This window comes from Kuraishia capsulata, genomic scaffold, assembly GCF_000576695.1.
Source record: "Kuraishia capsulata CBS 1993 genomic scaffold, Kuraishia_capsulata_scaffold_2, whole genome shotgun sequence".
Taxonomy (NCBI): domain Eukaryota; kingdom Fungi; phylum Ascomycota; class Pichiomycetes; order Pichiales; family Pichiaceae; genus Kuraishia; species Kuraishia capsulata.
Genome location: NW_019172951.1, coordinates 875328 through 893239, shown reverse-complemented (window position 1 = coordinate 893239; position 17912 = coordinate 875328). Strand labels below are relative to the sequence as shown.

Here is a 17912-nt window from a genome sequence, read left to right as displayed (position 1 = left end):
TCTTGAAGACTCCGAAACGTTCCTGGCCAGTTGCGGAAGGCACTGCCTACATTTGAAGAGGTCGTGCAGCAGATCAGTCGATAATTCAAGTCGTGTGCGAGCGAACTGGCATTTCGATCTACATACCGTGCCGAATGACGTGGGGTTTGGGTGAGGAAGTAGGCAACAGAGCTGTATTTCATGCCGTAGATAGTGACAAAAAATATCCAGCACATAAGCAGAAAATAGGTAATAATCTGAATTTGATAATCGCTTTTAAAATCGTAAAAATAGACTCAACCAGCCACGCGCACTCGTTGTTTCTCGATTGCATTAAAGGCACAACCCCACGACGCTTTGTGCCATCGGAGCTGGCAGGTTTTTTCGAACAAAGACAGCAAAGACAGTGCTTGATGTGGATAGTCTGTCCTTCAGCACCTAAATCATCCGAAACCAACTCGTTTTATTAAGAAATCCAGCAACCCGGATAAAGTTTTATGTCTTCAATCGAAAACCTCAAGTCATTTGGTAAGTCTTGGTTCTGGTGATGCGCCGCTTTTAGGGATCATCTGGGAAGGAACCTTCCTGCATTGGTCTTCCTTCACAACAAGGGCGCTTCCTCCAGTTTTTATCACTTTCGTTGCGTATATAACCTATGGGCTCATGACTAACTCTTTTTAGATCCTTTCGCCGATACTGGTGACGACGATACTCAGCCAACAAACTACATCCATATCCGTATCCAACAAAGAAACGGTCGTAAGACTTTGACAACAGTGCAAGGTCTTCCAGATGAATACGATTTGAAGAAAATTACCAAGGTTTTGAAGAAGGACTTTGCGTGTAACGGAAACATAGTCAAGGATGAAGAACTAGGACAAGTCATCCAACTTCAGGGTGACCAGAGACTCAAGGTGATGGAGTTTCTGACCTCCCAACTAGCCCTGCAGAAGAAGAACATCAAGATCCACGGTTTCTGAACTCAGAACGATGCTGGTGACTTTGAAGTGGTAGTTCTGGGTTTTTGCTATCTGCTGGTATTGCCGTGACAGCGCCTGAAGCATCTGATTAAAGTGTACTGATATGACGTTGATTCACGTTATCATTCTACATTTATGAAATGCTCACAGGCTTGAAACGACGTATTTGGTGCGTTCGAAACCAAATGTTTTCTCTGGTCGACAAGCTCAATGTTCAATAACTGTTCACCGAATGTGGCCTAATCCAACTCTGCATTACACTCGATATTACATATCAGTGTTTTTATAAAGCGTTGTCTTTCGAATTGATTCTCATAATGTTAGTTCTGCCGTAAATACCTAAATCTTCATGGAATGCTGGCAAATGCCGTAGCGAGGTCTGGGTAACGCACATGTAACAGGACATATGTATATGACCTATATAACCTAACTACTAGATACTTATGTGGTCATGCCACTAAAATGAGTGACTTTCGGACCGAACATTGAGGCAGCTTCCATTGGCTGCGGATAAGTGGGGTAATTTAAGGGCACCTAGCTATGGAATACCTACATCGGTGGTTCTTTGGTGAGTTTTTGTGGCAACAAACCTCTATAAAATTTAACTCCATAATAGGCCACACATGGACTTAACCTCTTTTCTTTCCAGTAATTGTGCGGTCAATTTATACCTCTTAATGGTTTGAAACGTGTTCTACTCCATACTTTAATTTCTCCTTGGATATGTCAAATGTCTTAATCTACGTCATGTGCATATGGTCGAGCTTCGGATGTTATTCTAACCGGTAATTTCCCACAATAACTTGCATTTACGCGCCGAGACAAAACAGCAAAAGACCTGGGGAACGAAAGTGAGTTACGCTTTTTACGACACTGCAAATATTTGAGTAATACTACACGAAGTGCTTACTGATACAGACTTTAGATAGCAAGGGGTCCGAAGGCAACTTAGTCGGATAGAACCGCGTACTAGAATCCGGTTAGTGAGGGATCCGGAAAAATGTAGACGGTTGGGGGTGAAGGGTGATGGAAACGGTTTTCCGCCAGGCCTTATAGGGTGTCGACTAGCGCTTATTTTTCCGGTGAGCTTTCGCTGTAGGTGGCATTTTAAGCTTGACATTTTAGGAAGCTGGAGCAAGTTTGCAGTATAATTTTCTCCATTTCCGTTCTGTCTGTCAGAGTAGATGCTTACACCGGCGTGGATTACCTTCTGTCCTATTTTGCACAAACCCGAGCATAAATATGTTTCACCGTAGACGCGGCATTTCAGCCTCTTCCTGTCCCCTGTGGGAAAAGGATGCCCTGGAGTGTTGCAAAATGCACGCTGTTGCCTAAAAAGGTGGAGAATAACCAGCCGTTCGCAAAGCATATGGTAGGTTCGTCGTTACAAGGTGAAGCAACTCAGGATTCTACACGTCACGATGATGTAACGCAGGCCCTGCAGCTGCAGGTCAAGATTTTTCCGCACGCGGGATAAGCTAACCTGCAAAGGCTCTTCTCTCGTTTTACTCCTCCATACAGACAAAAAAAGTAGATCTCGCAAAAGAAAAAAGAGGAAACATTGTATAAGTAGAAGCACATGCCCCTACCGGTGCTGAATAATCGCACGAAAATTTACGAAACTACACATTCTTTTGACGACTAAAATGGTAGCGAAATACTTGGGCTTTAGAGGTGATGGCCTCATTAGAGCCGTAGCATTCGCATCCACTATGGGTTTTTTACTATTTGGATATGACCAAGGGGTCATGTCCGGAATTATCACTGGAAAAACATTCAACCATGATTTTCCAGCCACTAAGAGCAAAGGTGCGGACGATGTTCACACTTCCACAATTCAAGGTACTGTCACTGCTGTCTACGAGTTAGGATGTTTTGCAGGTGCAATTTTTGCTCTGGTGAGGGGAGACAGATTAGGAAGAAGAAAGATGATAATGCTGGGTTCTACCATCATGATTTTAGGAACAATTATCATGGTGACTTCAGTTAGAGGCCATTGGAATCTTGGACAGTTCATCATTGGAAGAGTGGTATGTGGTGTTGGCTGTGGTTCAATTACTTCCACCATTCCATCTTACCAGGCTGAAATCGCCAAAAAGCACAATAGAGGTGCCTTGGTGTGTTTCGAAGCATCTATGATCGCTATTGGAACTTGCATTGCTTATTGGATAGATTTCGGACTTGACTTCGTCCCCAATGCAGTAGCTTGGAGATTTCCCATTGCATTTCAGTGTGTGTTTGCTGCCACTTTGTTGATTGCTATTCAGTTCTTACCAGAATCTCCTAGATGGTTGCTGACAAGACACAGAGAAGAAGAAGCTTTAGAAATTATTGCTTTTTTGGCTGATAGCACAGTGGATGATCCCGAAGTTATTCTGCTGAAGGACGACATGTATGCCAACGTCAAGCTTACTCAATCTATCAAGTCATCAAAATTGGATATTTTCAAGCGTGACAAAACAAAGAACTTGGAAAGAACTCTAGTTGGAGCTTCTTCTCAAATCTTCCAGCAATTGGGAGGTTGTAATGCCGTCATCTACTATGCTCCATTGCTGTACCAAAACTCCTTGGGTATGGAAAGAACGCTTGCTTTGGTTCTCTCAGGTGTCACTATTGTTGTTTATGCCTTGTTTGCATGTATTGCATTTTGGCTGGTTGAAAAGGTTGGAAGAAGACCATTATTCATCATCGGATCAGTTGGCCAGGGTTTGTCTATGACTATCGTGTTTGCATGTCTGATCCCAGATACCAAACAGGCTTCGAAGGGAGCTGCGTTTGGTATTTTCTTGTACCTGGCATTCTTTGGAGCTACTTGGCTGTGTTTGCCTTGGCTGTATCCGGCTGAAATTGCTTCCATGAAGATTCGTACCCAGGCCAATGCAGTGTCCACCTCATGTAACTGGATCTTCAACTTCATGGTTGTCGAAATCACTCCAGTCATGATTGCTTCTATTCATTGGGGTACATATCTATTCTTTGCTTGTCTGAATTTTGCATTCATCCCATTCATCTATTTCTTCTATCCTGAGACCAAGGGCAGAACATTGGAGGAATTAGATGTCATTTTTGCTAAGGCTCATGTCGAGCATACTCCGGCAGTAAAGGTTGCCAAGAATGTTCCATACATGGAGCACCATGAAATTGCTGAGGCAATGAGACACTACGACATTCACGACACCATCGGTGGTGATCCAGAGAAAGAACTCGAGAACACAGAAAAATCATCCTCGGCTGAATCACAAACCAGCAACCTGGCACAGGCTAGCACTAACTCCAAACCAGAGGTTACCATCAGAGATGAAAACTAGCTGGAGAGGAACATCGGCCAGTCTTTGACTCCCCGATAGGATATGAAAGAGATGCAGGAGTTGTCTCTTTTGAGATGCCATCGTGTACTATGCCGTTTTTTAGAGTATATTTAAAGGATTTGGGTTATTATTCGTAGATGGATAATGGTTCAATAATTGTTTTCAAGATATTTCTAGTAGTCTAGTGGTAATTAGTATTTATGGGGTTGAGCATAACCAATGCATAATTACTGCATAAGATATGCATAGCAAGCCACTTCATTCTAAAGACTGAGCATATGCTGACAAGAAATCGATCAAGTTCTCAGAATCAGATTGCTCACCAAAGACTTCAAATTGAAGTTTCTGAAAAAATATAATACATGCTGCAGCTGTGAAAACGGTTTCATCATTCACGAATCCCCACTCCGGCTGAGCGAACTTGGATTGCCTTATGGCACCCCCAAGGGCGCCCACAGATGTACACGTTGCGATAGTTGTCAATTCTTCAGAGGAAAATTCTTGCTTGAAATGCAGAAGCAGTTTCTTGTAGTTCTTGACATCAGAGAGATTGTCTCGGTAGAAGTTATCCTTCTCCACAGTAAACAAGTTGTCATCTTCAAGGAGGACAAGCTCAGGCAAAGTTGAGGGGTCGACCTGGTAGAAACAGTAGGAATTAAGTGCCAACAATTTTGCCACATCTCTTTTTTCAAACTGTTGACTCAGATAAATGTTTCTGAAATAGTCTGCCACTATTGTAGGCTCTGTGGGAAAACTGAGACCCATTAAGCGTGATAACTCTGTGGCAGCGGCGTGCCTCAGATCTTCATCATCATCAGACAAAAAGCTATAAAGAACGGACGCAGACTTAGCCAAATCATATGAAGATTTCAGTTTTTCATGCGACCCAACAATCTGCAGGAAAGACACAACAGATTTCAATGTTGATGCCCTCAGATCCAGCGACGCTCCATCACGACTGTAATTCTTCAAGTTGCTTGCCCAGGCATCATATCCAACCAGCTTGTTCTCCACCAAACCACAAGCAATCAAAGGTCCCAAAGCTTCTATCGAGCTGGAACGTACTTCCTCACTGTGGTCTTCAGATAATAATTCCAGCAAAACAGCCGTGCCATTCTGAAGGATATCGTCAATGACGTTCAGATCACTATGAAGCAACAGCAAATTAAGCAGTCTCAATGCTGCCGACTTGACATAGATCCATGTTTCGTGATCCGTGATCAATGCCCAGGTTCTTTTCATGATTGAACTTCTTTCTGCTGGTGTGAATTCCGCGACTTTCTCTGAAACGATTTCTATAGTCCTGGTTTGAACTTCAAAGAGCGGCGACGCCAAACAGAGGTCTACACACTCTATAATTTCTTCATGTCTAGAGAGATGAATGTAAAAGCGCAATAGCAACGAGATGACTTCCATCATCAACGAAGCTCTTGTACCATCAATTCCGTTGGCACCTGTTAGGACCTCATTCACGAACCAATTCCCAAGACACTGGATAATGGCTGGGTCTGCAGTCTTTGTATGCTCGCTCTTACTCAACAGTAATACGTATGTATCAAGCAAGCATTTCATGGAAACATTACTCGCAGAACCTGACTTTCCAAAGTAAAACAAAATACGGCTCTCAACATTTTGTTTGATATTGTTAACAGATTTTTGGTCCCCGTTTCTGTTGAAGTGAGTGCGAAGCAGCTCTTTCAGAGCAAGTAACGACCCATGAAGCTTATTCTGCTTTGACGAATCCGTTTTCAGAAGAAACTCACACTCACTGGTAAGATCATCTTGCGAAACAAGTGCAGGTAAAGCCCGAGCAGCATTCTCTCTGACTTTCCAGTCTCTGTTCTGCAGACATTGTTGCAGTAGGGGCTTGAAATCATCCAGTCCATGATAACCCGGAGTGGCTTCTAGTCTGGAAATGATGGTCAGAATAGGGAAAACAGTCTCAATATTCTCAGTCTTTTCAAGTCCCTTGGAAATTGAAGAGGCGAGATTATCGTGAAGAACCTGTTTGACATTCTTAAATCTTGAAAAGAAAAGTCGGGCAGAAATAGACGAAAGGCCTTCAGCCACATTCTTTGTGCCGAACAATCTGTTCTGCAATGCAGTAAACAACATAACTGCGCAATTTCTGATTGACCAAGTCGGAGAACCAAACTTTGACAACACCAAATCCAATGCCTCATCAACAAATTGAGCAGAAGCATCTGCGAGCTGTGACTCTGTAAATATAGCCTTGATGCAGTTCATGCCGTGTACCTGTGGAATATCCATGCGTTCATTACCATGGTCCACATAAGGGACTCTGGATATTCTCAAGAGCTCCGTCATAGTGACATCCAGTGAAGTTGACTTCGGAAGGATCTGGTCAGCAGTTAGAATTGCCGTTATCAAGAACGGTATGCCGCCCGATCTCCTGGTGATAGACTGAGATTTCATCTCGATTAAAGAGGTGTTCTTGCGCAACCACAAACCGGGTTGCTGGCTCAAATCTGAATTAGAACGGTTGCATCTCTCACAGCACGATATTAAGGTAGGATACACTGAGGAAAACGCCCCTCTGTGCTTCACAGATGCTAGTTGCTCCATAATCATGTATCCTAGCTTCACCACCATATCCTCTGAGAGAACATAACTTGGTGCTTTATCCATTAGTTCCTTCAGAAATGCGGACGATTCTTTGACTGCTCTCCAAGAGTAACTCGACAAAATTTGAGTAGGAGGACCGTACTTATTTTCTGCCTCAGAGCCAAGCAAAGGAAGAAACTCAGCAGGCAAGTTTCCTTCCGGGGAATCGTCCGATAAAATTGGCTTCACAATTGTCCATATCTCAAAAAGAGAATTTATCAGTGAGTCTGTGAGGTGTTGAAATCTCTGAGAGCCAAACTCTGAAAAACGGGTATAGTCCAGCTTAGCAAAGACTAATCTCAAGGCAGAAAAATAGCCGTGAACGTTCTTTTGATAAACAGCCTCAACCATGTTCTCCTTTGCCAAAAGGATGCCACTGATCAATAGATCTCTAACTGCTTCCAGACGTCTCAGACAACTATCTAGGTCATCTGCTCGGTACTCAATTTCAAACAAAAGGTCCACTATAAGAGCACCACTATCCCCAGTACGACCCTTCATGTCTGTCAGCAGTTGCAATCCTTTCTGCTCGGCTTCTTTCATTGTGGTCTTGGATGATACTTCTCTCAAATAAGGCAGATCAGCCATAAGCAAAGTCTGAACAGCAGACTGTCTAATATCATCGTAGTCGTTCAAGATATTGTCTAGTAGCAATCTGACCATGTAATCGGAGAAAATCGGCATGGAAAAGGGCCAGTTAATTTGCTGGACATCAACAGAATTCTTGTTCACATTGGGATCAAGGCCTGAACGTATCAGCACAGTCAACACCTTCAATCCCATGTTAATCTTCTGGTGAGAAGAGCTTGGCAGCAATTGTCTTGAGATAAATAGTAACAGATTCTCAATGAATTGTTCGTATATTTTCACCAGTTCGAGTTTTTGGAAGCCTTCCTGATTATTTGGGAACTTGGCTAATAACTTGGAGGCATCCCTCTTTAGTGAATATGCCGAGTCTTTGATTCTGATCAAGAACTGTCTCATCAATGAGAACAGTTCATTCCTTGCCTCCAAGTCAGTTTCAACAAACAACATCTCCCAGTGATTTTCAACGATAACCAAAACCTCTGGAACAATAGATTTGGAGCCTTTAGGAGATGACACCAATAGGGATAAGGCAGAAAGCTTCAATTGAGGATCCTGGGCACCGAGTAACGACTCCAGTGTAGACAACGAAATCACAGCGGGTTCATTTTCAGCTGGCACAAAAGGTTCAACTAGGATTGCCAAGTCCTGACCAATCTTGAGGCATCCTAGAACAAGCAAAAAGTCCTCTTGAGTTGCTGCACACTCGTCAACCATCAAGGACTTGACAAACCCTCTGTATGCAATAGGCGAGGTTCTGAATAGATATGGAAGCAAATAAGTCTCAACATTCTTTCTAAGCTGGGAATCTTTAAGAGCCCTCGCAACAGATTTTTTCCACAATTGGAGCCATTTTTCGTCAGGGCTTTCCTCCCCACGTTTGAAATGATTGTAGATGTTCTTGAATACAGTTTGGATGGCTTTACCGGCAGGATTCGCGAGAGCGTTCGACCACATCGCTGCCAAGGCAGAATCCACAAAATCACCAGAAATTTCGAGCACGAAAGAAGGTCTCGTCTCCTTGGACAAGTTTTCGACCATAAAATAAAGAATCTTCATGGTATTTGACATCTTGAGAACTTTCAATAACCACGACTCGAAGAGTTCCTCCTTATTACCGTGTGCTTTTTTCATGAACACAATCAGCTTGGCAAACACTCCTCGTAACGAGTTCCCTAATGGTGCTCCGGAATCGTTCCAGAAATCAACCACATAGTGGAAAAGGTAGGTAGCTTCTTCGTCATTGAGTCTAGTTGATAGTACACTCCTCAGCTCCGGAGTGGAGCAGACTTGTGAAGCTCTCAACAACCATATAGACATGGCATCACAAGCCGTTACTCTATAGTCACCCAACCCGGACGCATTTTTCAAAGCATCCATGATTGGAGTCAAAGAGCTCTCTAGCAATGGGCATCTACCACTTACCACTATGTCGCATGGCTTGTGCGCTATCAAAGAATCCTTTAAACGACTTATTTCCAGCAAACCACCCTCATGGAATTCTGGTAAGTCCTGTCGTATTCCAACAGTCATTCTAACAGAAAGTGTCTAGCAATAGCCTGATTCTGATCATTGTCTTGTTACCAAAATTCTCAACCCAGATCCAAAAAAATAAAAAACGTTTTGGTCACGTGACACGTTTCAGGCGAGACACGAAAAGACACGGGCTGTGTTCCGTTCCTCCTTCGTACACATGGCCTTTCGTTCCGTCGAGACAGTTCCAGATAACGAGAGTTAGTTGAGCAAGGACTTTTGCGGAGTTTGTTTCTCAGGGCAGTTTGAATTTTGCTGATCTTTTGCTCGGCCTCTTTAACCTACATTCTTTACAACCATCAGAAAGCTATAGATCGTCGATCCCATACGCGCGGACTGAAGAACTAGATTGGCTATTTATTGTCAAGCTTCACAACTCAAAAAATGGATGATAAATACATTGGACTGGCGTTGGCAATGAGCTCATCGCTCGCCATTGGTACCTCGTTCATCATCACCAAAAAGGGTCTTATGAATACCTCAAGCAGACAGGGGTCTGATTCAGTTGAAGGATTCGCGTATTTGAAGAACCCAATCTGGTGGGCTGGTATAATAACGATGGCAGTTGGAGAAATCGCCAATTTCGCTGCATACACTTTTGCCCCTGCAATTTTGGTCACTCCTCTGGGCGCTTTATCCGTGATTATTGGTGCCGTTTTGGCCGCCATTTTCTTGAAGGAGGAGCTAGGCACTCTGGGAAAAATGGGCTGTGCTATCTGTTTGCTTGGTTCAGTGATCATCGTGTTACATGCTCCACCAGATAAGGATATTGACACTGTTGATGAGATTTTGAACTACGCCGAACAGCCAGGATTTCTGTTCTACGTGTTTGCAGTTGCAATCTACTCGATCTTCATGATTCACAAGATTGTACCAAAATACGGCTCCAAGAACCCCATGATCTACATCTCCATCTGTTCTACGGTGGGGTCTGTATCGGTCATGTCGATCAAGGCATTTGGCATTGCGTTGAAGCTGACTCTGAGTGGAAACAACCAGTTCACCCACCCTTCCACATACATATTCCTGATCGTGGTGGCCATCTGTATCGCGACTCAGATGACGTACTTTAACAAGGCGTTAGACCAATTCGACACTTCTATCGTCAATCCACTCTACTACGTCACGTTCACCACTGCGACGTTGTGTGCTTCTTTCATCCTCTTCAGAGGTTTCAACACCACCTCTTCTGTGAACATCATATCGCTGGTTTGTGGCTTTTTGATCATTTTCAGTGGAGTATACTTGTTGAACATCTCCAGAAAGACCCCAGACCCAGAGACCATGTTTGCCAAATCCAAGGGTGGCTTCGAGAACGTCCCCATGGATAATGGTGTTGGTGGTGGTGTGCAGTTCAGAAGATCAATGCAGGCTTCTAGGGCCCCAGGTGGGTATCAGTATGGTGAGCTTGACGAGGAAGCAATACAGCTCAGGCGAACTGACAGTTTTGACTTGAGTGATTAAAAGGACCAGGCCGGAAAATTATGGAATGTTAAGTAGCATTCGACATAGAATTAGATAGGGCATGCTTATCTTCAGAATTCTTCGCGATAGTCTCCTTGTGTAAGTTTATATATGTATACAACGCGTATTATTCTCAAGTTGGGTATTTCGTCGTAATTCTGTGTTTAATCCTCGCCAGAGGCCACCAGTACGCGTTATGTTAAAGATAAGCATAAATGTGAGCCCAGTGTATATCGCCGGAAACGGGTTAGCACTATTTCACTCACATAAAACTACGTAATATTGGTCAGTTATCAACATTTGATGATGGCTTATTAATGATCTCTCTTAAAACCAATACACATCTCAACCTCCTAACGCGTTCAAATGTCGTCAATGTCAAGCTCGTCCTCGTCACTGTCGCTGTCGGCAGCACCGAACTCGAAGTTGACGTCCTCGTCTTCGTCTTGACCAAACGTGTCGGTTTCGTTGATTTTAGCGCTCTCTGGAAGTTCACCAGCAGATTTTAAAGCTCTGGCCTCATCGGCATTGTATTTGTGAACAACATCGCACTGGTCATCTTGAAAATCTCTCAGAGAAACGAGGATGATGTCACCTTGGGCCATCCAAACCTTCTTTCTCAATTTTCCTCTGATATGTGCCATTCTCTTGATTCCGTCAAAGCAAGATGCCTCAACACGACCATTACCCAGCATCTTGGTAATTTGTGCATACTCTTGACCTTCTTCCTTGTAGATCAATTCGCGCTTCTGGCCCTCATTGATGTTCTTTCCTCTTCTTCTGTTCTTTCCTCCCTGTTTGAGGGGTTAGTTCGGATTCTTCACAAAACATGGCTGTTCGCACTAAATTATTATCGTGAATACATACCTTACCCTTGCTCTTTGGCATGTTTGTAAGTGATTTGTGTAGTTGCTGAATGTACCTAAGACAAGTGTCATCCGCTTGGAACTTTTGGCCATGAAAAAAAACTGCGGTTGATGGATTACGTCAGCGATGATCATTGCACGACTTCTATAGAACGGAAGACTGAGTGCACTCAAGAATTAGATGAAGAAGACAGTTGGCAATTGTATTTTGACAGGAGATTAGACAATTAAGGCAACTCGCTATACTTTTCATAATGGACCCTTTGGAAGCAAGGTTATATTTCACTCGCCAGCTAAAGAGCATGTCTGCTTCTTTGCAGCAGCATACTGAGTGCGCCAAGTTCGCCATTAAGAACGAGGAATTACAAGAAGACTTCCACTCAGTGATACTGGAAGTGATATCCGCAGTTGATCTGAACGTGAGACTCAACGTATTTGATTTCATAGAGGTGTTAATTGAGGAAACCCTGAAGCTGGGCAAGGTGCCAGAGAGGCCATATCTGAACAGACTGGTAGCAGACTTGCCTTTGATCATACGCCAAGTGATACCGACCACAGATGATCTAAAAGGACTTGCTAATTTAAACACTTCCTGCACGATTCTGGCAAGCTTGAGCCGTGTTCTTGGCTATGAGTCTGCCTTACGATACCAGCAAATTTTACAGACCATCGGGGAAAGTAAGGCTGAAATTCCCTCGTTTCTGGATGCCTCCTGCAAATATTCAGAGCAGCTAGCTGAGTGCTGGATTTTTGTGATACAGATGAGACAAAATGAAAGATCACAGAGGCAGGCAGAAGATAGACTGGCAAACGATTCCAGTTTCAGCATGGCTCAAGTTCAGCCGACAAATACTGCAGATACGCCGAAGGCACCCAAGAACGATTCAAGATCACAATCTGTTCAACCGGAAGACTCGAGTGCGCCAAATGAGCCCGCCTCTTCGCCAGAGAAGTCCTCGTACTTGGCGTTTTCCAATCAGCAAATCCTAGCGAGGATGGAGCAGGACAGAGAACGCAATAAGAGGGCCAAGGAAAGTTTATGGATAGTCGAGAGACCAGACGGAAAATTCACCAGAGCGGAATTCGATGCAATATATGCCAGATTCAAGCCTCTTAGTGAAGAAGACATGAATGTACTTGGTGAAGTTCGCACCATGGTTCAAGAGTCTGTCACTACGGACGATTTGAATCACTCGGGCAAAAAGCTGAAACTGACATAATATAACAGGAAAACGACAAATCATGTATTTAGGAGTTTCTACACAATAGTTACTAGTTCTTAGTGCTTGCAATCACCGTCAGGAACTCGTTGAAGCCCTCTAGTCTCTCGGAGGCCACAGATTGTGTGATAGAGCCAATTTGTATGGTGAGAGTATCGTCAACTTTGTGGTCTTCCGCTAATTCGTCTCCAAAGATGAACAATTGTTCGTCCACGGGTCTCGATCCACCAACTATCAACAGCAATCCAATCTTCTCGGAAGGCGATTGAGGCAAAATCTCGTTCTCAGGCTGGGAAATGGGAGACGCAGCTGAAGAACATGGCAGGCTCTTGACAGAACCAATAAACTTGTGCTCATCACTTTTGTTGATGGTGCTTATGATATACTCCAAAGACCTTTTGGCCAAATTAGCTTCCTGTATAACGACAATTTTATCGACCAAAGATGCGTGCACGTTCTCCTTTGAGAACAGATCGTTAATGTGGGTAATCAGATCACCAACCAGAGACATCTGGTGCTCCTCATCAACATCAGTAATTTTTTCTGTATGAAATCTCACAGTGCAATCTTCAACTTCAATGGTTGAACCATGTAGTCTCTCGGAAACGGCCTCCATAACTTCCACAACTGAAGGTATCCACTGGAACTCGTGCTCCTCAACGATGGAAATCCAATGATTACTTTGTGGGGGTTTGATATAACCACCATTTTCAGCGATCAGCCCCAGATTGGAAACAGTTCTGTACTTTCGGGTGAGATCAGCTCTTTTCAAATGACTGGTGACATAAACCACGTTCTGGGGATCCGAGACTAGATCTGAGAGAGTCTTCAGCACTCTCTGAATCTGAACTGGATTTATAATGGAGCCTTGAACACTCACAGTTGAGGTCAAACTGCCCAGGTCAAGGATAATAAGACGCTTTTCTGAACTCACTCTATTGTACCTCTCATTGAAAGCTTTCTGGGTTAGACATTTCACATGGAAGTTCCTTCTCTGCTGCTGTTCACCCCATGCCTGCTCAATAGATGTTAGACAATCCTGTAGCCATCTCTGAGAATCCTGATTTTTCACCACATTGAACGACTGAGTCCACCGTTGCAATTTCTCCTCTTCAGACATGGCCAATGCCTGCTTTATACGGTATGCCACTTCCTTGATGTCCCATGGGTTGATCAGAAGAGGGCCATTCACCAAAACCGAAGCAGACCCAGTAAACTCGGACAATATCAGAGGAGAGTGCTTTTCATTGGTAGCAACAATGAACTCATGACACGTCAAATTCATGCCTTCTCTCATGCTTGAAACAATAAAGGTAGCTGCTTCCGACAGCAACGCCAGATATTGTTCAAAGTCTATATCCTGGTTCAAATACACCACCGGCTTGTCCGAAGATATGTTTTTGGTCTTTGAGTTTATCCTCTCGACGATTCTTAAGATCTCAGTCTCCAGGTCATCGTCACCGCTCTTGCCCTTCAAGCACACCACAATCATCATTGTGTTGTCCAAATACTCGGGATTTTCCGTCAAAAACTTCTCGTAGGCCAGCAATTTCTGCTTTGTTCCTCTAATCTTGTCCAGTTTATCTCTGCTCACAATCAGTCGCTTGTTGCGCCATCTTTGCTTGATGAGCTTCTTCCATTCAGTGACCTCAGGACTGGCCAAAGTTTTCATCAGAGATTTGGCATCAATTCCTATGGGGTGTGTATTCACTTTGATGGTGGTGTTGTTGTAAAGAATTCCATCATGAGTAAAGTCGGCCAGGAGAATTCTGTTACAAGTCTGGAAGAAATGTCTCACATACTCCTCAGTCTGGAACGTGATAGTGTTCGCACCCAACATTCCTTCGAGCAAAGACTTTCTCTGTGCGAAACAACGAAACACTTCTGAAGATGGGAAAGAAACGTGCAAGAAGAAGCCAATCTTGGCATCAGGCAACTTCTCGCGAACCATTTTGGGCACCAGCAAAAGATGGTAATCGTGAACCCAGATGGTGTCTCCTTCGTTATATACCTCAATTATCTTGTCTGCAAACTCCTGGTTCACCTTCTTATAGTCGACCCAGGAGTCTTCCTCAAATGCCTTCGACTTGGGATCATCAGGGATTTGGTAATGCAGTGTGGGCCATAGTATCTGCTTGCAAAAGCTCCTATAATGACCATCAAAGTCTGAATCCTTCAAAAAAATGGCCTCTGAGTTGTAGCCCAGGCGCATTTGTTTGGCTATTTTGGTCTTAGTAGTCTCGGGAACAACATCGCAGGGCATTCCCAGAGCACCCACCCAAGTGGCTTTCTCCACTAGTTTGGTCTGTCTGGCAGTTCTGACTGCATTTTTCAAACTTCCATTGCCCTTGTCAAAGTCTGTTACCGTCCATGGTGCTGTTTCAAATACGTTCTCCGGGTGGATAAGGAATTCCTTTAGGTCGGGTTTTGACAGCCCGCCATAAGGAGCAACTTTGTCGAAAACATACGATTGGGAGCTGCTTTTTTGAGCCTGTTCGCGATTCTGGGCAGCCTGATCAGATCTGGAAGTCAAGTTTCCAACATTGGAGGATCTTCTGAGCAATGTACTTGGTCTACTCACTCTCATCGAGGACAAAGTGGGATCCTTGTTCATGCCTCTATCCACCACCGACGACTTCACGGGTGCCGTGGCTTGCGATTTGGGCTGAATATAGGTCGTAGAGGAGTAAACAGTAGTTCCGTCCGGGTTCGTTGACGATATTCTCAACGATGAAGGTCCTCTCTTGGCATCGTTCCTCTCAGACGGCTTGTAGATTTCCGACTTCTCGTCGTTCAAAGCAACCAATCCTATGTTACTCTTTCGAGCAACCGGATTAGAGTAGAAGAAATCTTCAACAGAGGTAGTTCCGTTAACAAAGTCGCTGTTTGAGTCAAAAACTCCATTGCCCTTCTCCGCATCCGGGTTGCTATTTTGGGAAGTAGTAGCAGCAGATGAAACATCGGGTGTAATACTTCTTTGAGGCGAGTTAGAGCCACCAAGAAATCCGGAAGAGTTCATCGACGGCAAAATTGACAGGCTGGTTCTCTTGGAAGTTGCCAGAAAGCTTTCGGTGCGGGACCCTGACGGTCTGGGGAAGGCAAGAGCAACCTCACTGAGCTTGTCGGACGGTTCATCCAAATCCGAGGAAGTGTTCTCAATCTCAAAGTGCACTGTATATGGCAAGAATCTAGAGACTTAGTTAGTAAATCCCCTCTCAAATTTGGTAAAAATTGGGTGAAGTGCGGGCCTTCCTTGTTGTGGCATGCAAGGGCCCATCGGAATTAACTCACAAGGTAGCCACTATCAAAGTCATGGTGAAATGAAGACTATAACAAGATCAAAAGAGTTTGAAGAAGTGCAATCTCAATCGATAGAGCAATGAGCGAATCTGCAATATATGGAAGGAGAGTCACAGGGAAACAAAGTTGGAATCCTGTCCCCTTTCTGGAATTACACATGTGGGTAAGAGTGTAGAAATTCGAAGAACATAGGGCGTGGGCTCATCGGTTTGATTTGGCAGCGGGCCGATTTCCGCACGCTTCCGGCAAAATGAAAGAGGCCTGTGATATGAAGAAAATGATATAAACGAAATAGAAACAAGCAAAAAAGGCGGATGTTGGTGGGAAATAAGAAGATGTAGTAGGTGTTGTGATTTTCTTGGAGTTTGCTGTCAATTATGGTAGGAATGTACCGTTCATAGTGAACTTGACACTATGATGGGTGTCACCTGAAGCCATGGAGTTTTGGGACCTGGTGCCGCTTTGGCTTTTTTTTTGGGCAAAAAAAAACTGTTTTTTTACTGGAACATATTCGATGAGCCGATTAAAATATCTGGCTTTCAAATGGCTTTCAACTGGAGTTCTAATCGGACCCAAACGCCCGCCAGAGTGCACCCCAGATAGTGCTAGAGTGCGTGGGAATGAAATCAAACTAAACTGCATCGTCTCTTCGAAGACTTCGGATTCAAATCCTTTTTCGGAAACTAGGCCGATGCAAAATCAGACTGTAGTGTTTGCAAGCGATAGTTCGCTCGAGTGTGCCTATCAATTTGCGGAACAATTATAGCTCTTAAGTCCGAAGTTTGGCCGCGCATGCGGCGGAGATAGACATTTGATATCGAGCCATATGGGCAGAGGGACCAAGTATAAATTGTGGCCCAAGTCCACGTATTCTTCACGTGAATGCCCTGACAATCAAATGTCGTCAGTGCTACTTACTGGAGCTTCGGGCTTTATTGCAGTCCATATTCTGGACCAACTGCTCGTAAAAGGGTTCAAGGTCATTGGAACTGTTAGATCCGACTCGAAGGCCAAATTTCTACTTGACAAATTTGCCAACCCCAATCTGAGCTTCGAAATAGTCCCTGAGATTTCGAAACCAGATGCTTTCGACTACGCTTTGAAAAAACACCCTGAGATCGAATTTGTTATCCACGCCGCGGCGGTTATACCAAGACCAACCAGCAAAGAAGATTTCCACAAGGTGTATGTGGAGACTACGGTGGAAGGCACAATGAACATTCTGAAGTCGGTTAAGCTTCACGCTCCTAATGTAAAGCATTTTGTGTTTACCTCTTCAATTGCTGCAGTAATTGAGTTTCAGAAATTTGGTGGTCCAGAGTTTCATTTGACTGAAGAATCTTGGAATAAATTACCTTGGGAAGCAGTTGGTGATAATCCATCATTGGCTTACTCCTACTCCAAGGCTGAAGCAGAACGCTCTGCAAGGGCCTTCATGAAGGACGAAGATGTGAAGTTCACCTTCTCGTCTATTTGTCCCTGCTATGTCTTTGGGCCCCAAAAGTTTGTGGAGCTCGAAGCCAACACATCAACCAATTCCGAGATGGTGTTAAGCCTTTTGGACCTTCCTGCTGATACTCCGGGACCTTTCAACCAACATTTTGGTTTCTTTATTGATGTCAGAGATGTTGCCAAAGCTCATGTCTTGTGTGTGACTGACTATACCAAGTTCAGCGATGCAAGACTAGTATTTGCTGTAGAAAGATACAGTACTCAAAGCATCCTGGATATCATCAACGATAAATTTCCTGAGTTCAGAGGAAAAATACCCGTTGGAAACTCAGCAGATCATGACGCTTTTATAGCGCATGCCCCGTTCACTGTAAATTTCGCAAAGACAGTGGAATCTACCGGGATTGACTTCATTCCCCTTGAGAAGAGCATTGACGATGCGGTTAAAAGTGCTCTCAAATATCGTTCTCTCAAAAATGAATAGACATTGAATAGGCATTTACGGGAAGGCGTCACTGTGAGGTCTTTTCAATTCAAAAATACAATGGCTACGTGAGATTTACAAGCCTTGATGTAATCATGTGCTGTAATTCTGTAATT

General features: G+C 43.9%; 9 protein-coding genes across 9 annotated transcripts; 6 read left to right on the top strand and 3 right to left on the bottom strand.

Annotated features, from left to right (window-relative positions):
- Positions 1–476: 476 nt before the first annotated feature.
- On the top strand, positions 477–959 carry KUCA_T00001757001 (uncharacterized protein; the record flags this gene model as incomplete). Its single annotated transcript, XM_022603970.1, has 2 exons — positions 477–507; positions 661–959. 2 exons carry the CDS (start codon positions 477–479, stop codon positions 957–959), a joined length of 330 nt encoding a protein of 109 aa, XP_022457798.1.
- A 1646-nt stretch (positions 960–2605) lies between these two features.
- On the top strand, positions 2606–4267 carry KUCA_T00001756001 (uncharacterized protein; the record flags this gene model as incomplete). Its single annotated transcript, XM_022603969.1, has 1 exon — positions 2606–4267. One exon carries the CDS (start codon positions 2606–2608, stop codon positions 4265–4267), a length of 1662 nt encoding a protein of 553 aa, XP_022457797.1.
- A 258-nt stretch (positions 4268–4525) lies between these two features.
- On the bottom strand, positions 4526–9010 carry KUCA_T00001755001 (uncharacterized protein; the record flags this gene model as incomplete). The annotated part of the gene is made up of 1 exon (XM_022603968.1): positions 4526–9010. The coding sequence occupies one exon, from the start codon at positions 9008–9010 to the stop codon at positions 4526–4528; it is 4485 nt and encodes a 1494-aa protein (XP_022457796.1).
- A 384-nt stretch (positions 9011–9394) lies between these two features.
- Positions 9395–10474, top strand: KUCA_T00001754001 (uncharacterized protein; the record flags this gene model as incomplete). Its single annotated transcript, XM_022603967.1, has 1 exon — positions 9395–10474. The coding sequence occupies one exon, from the start codon at positions 9395–9397 to the stop codon at positions 10472–10474; it is 1080 nt and encodes a 359-aa protein (XP_022457795.1).
- A 362-nt stretch (positions 10475–10836) lies between these two features.
- On the bottom strand, positions 10837–11362 carry KUCA_T00001753001 (uncharacterized protein; the record flags this gene model as incomplete). Its single annotated transcript, XM_022603966.1, has 2 exons — positions 10837–11268; positions 11342–11362. 2 exons carry the CDS (start codon positions 11360–11362, stop codon positions 10837–10839), a joined length of 453 nt encoding a protein of 150 aa, XP_022457794.1.
- Positions 11363–11594: 232 nt separating this feature from the next.
- KUCA_T00001752001 (uncharacterized protein) lies at positions 11595–12560 on the top strand (the record flags this gene model as incomplete). Its single annotated transcript, XM_022603965.1, has 1 exon — positions 11595–12560. The coding sequence occupies one exon, from the start codon at positions 11595–11597 to the stop codon at positions 12558–12560; it is 966 nt and encodes a 321-aa protein (XP_022457793.1).
- Positions 12561–12612: 52 nt separating this feature from the next.
- Positions 12613–15874, bottom strand: KUCA_T00001751001 (uncharacterized protein; the record flags this gene model as incomplete). The annotated part of the gene is made up of 3 exons (XM_022603964.1): positions 12613–12837; positions 12895–15748; positions 15852–15874. The coding sequence occupies 3 exons, from the start codon at positions 15872–15874 to the stop codon at positions 12613–12615; spliced, it is 3102 nt and encodes a 1033-aa protein (XP_022457792.1).
- Positions 15875–16296: 422 nt separating this feature from the next.
- On the top strand, positions 16297–16626 carry KUCA_T00001750001 (uncharacterized protein; the record flags this gene model as incomplete). The annotated part of the gene is made up of 1 exon (XM_022603962.1): positions 16297–16626. The coding sequence occupies one exon, from the start codon at positions 16297–16299 to the stop codon at positions 16624–16626; it is 330 nt and encodes a 109-aa protein (XP_022457791.1).
- Positions 16627–16686: 60 nt separating this feature from the next.
- KUCA_T00001749001 (uncharacterized protein) lies at positions 16687–17796 on the top strand (the record flags this gene model as incomplete). Its single annotated transcript, XM_022603961.1, has 1 exon — positions 16687–17796. The coding sequence occupies one exon, from the start codon at positions 16687–16689 to the stop codon at positions 17794–17796; it is 1110 nt and encodes a 369-aa protein (XP_022457790.1).
- Positions 17797–17912: the final 116 nt, after the last annotated feature.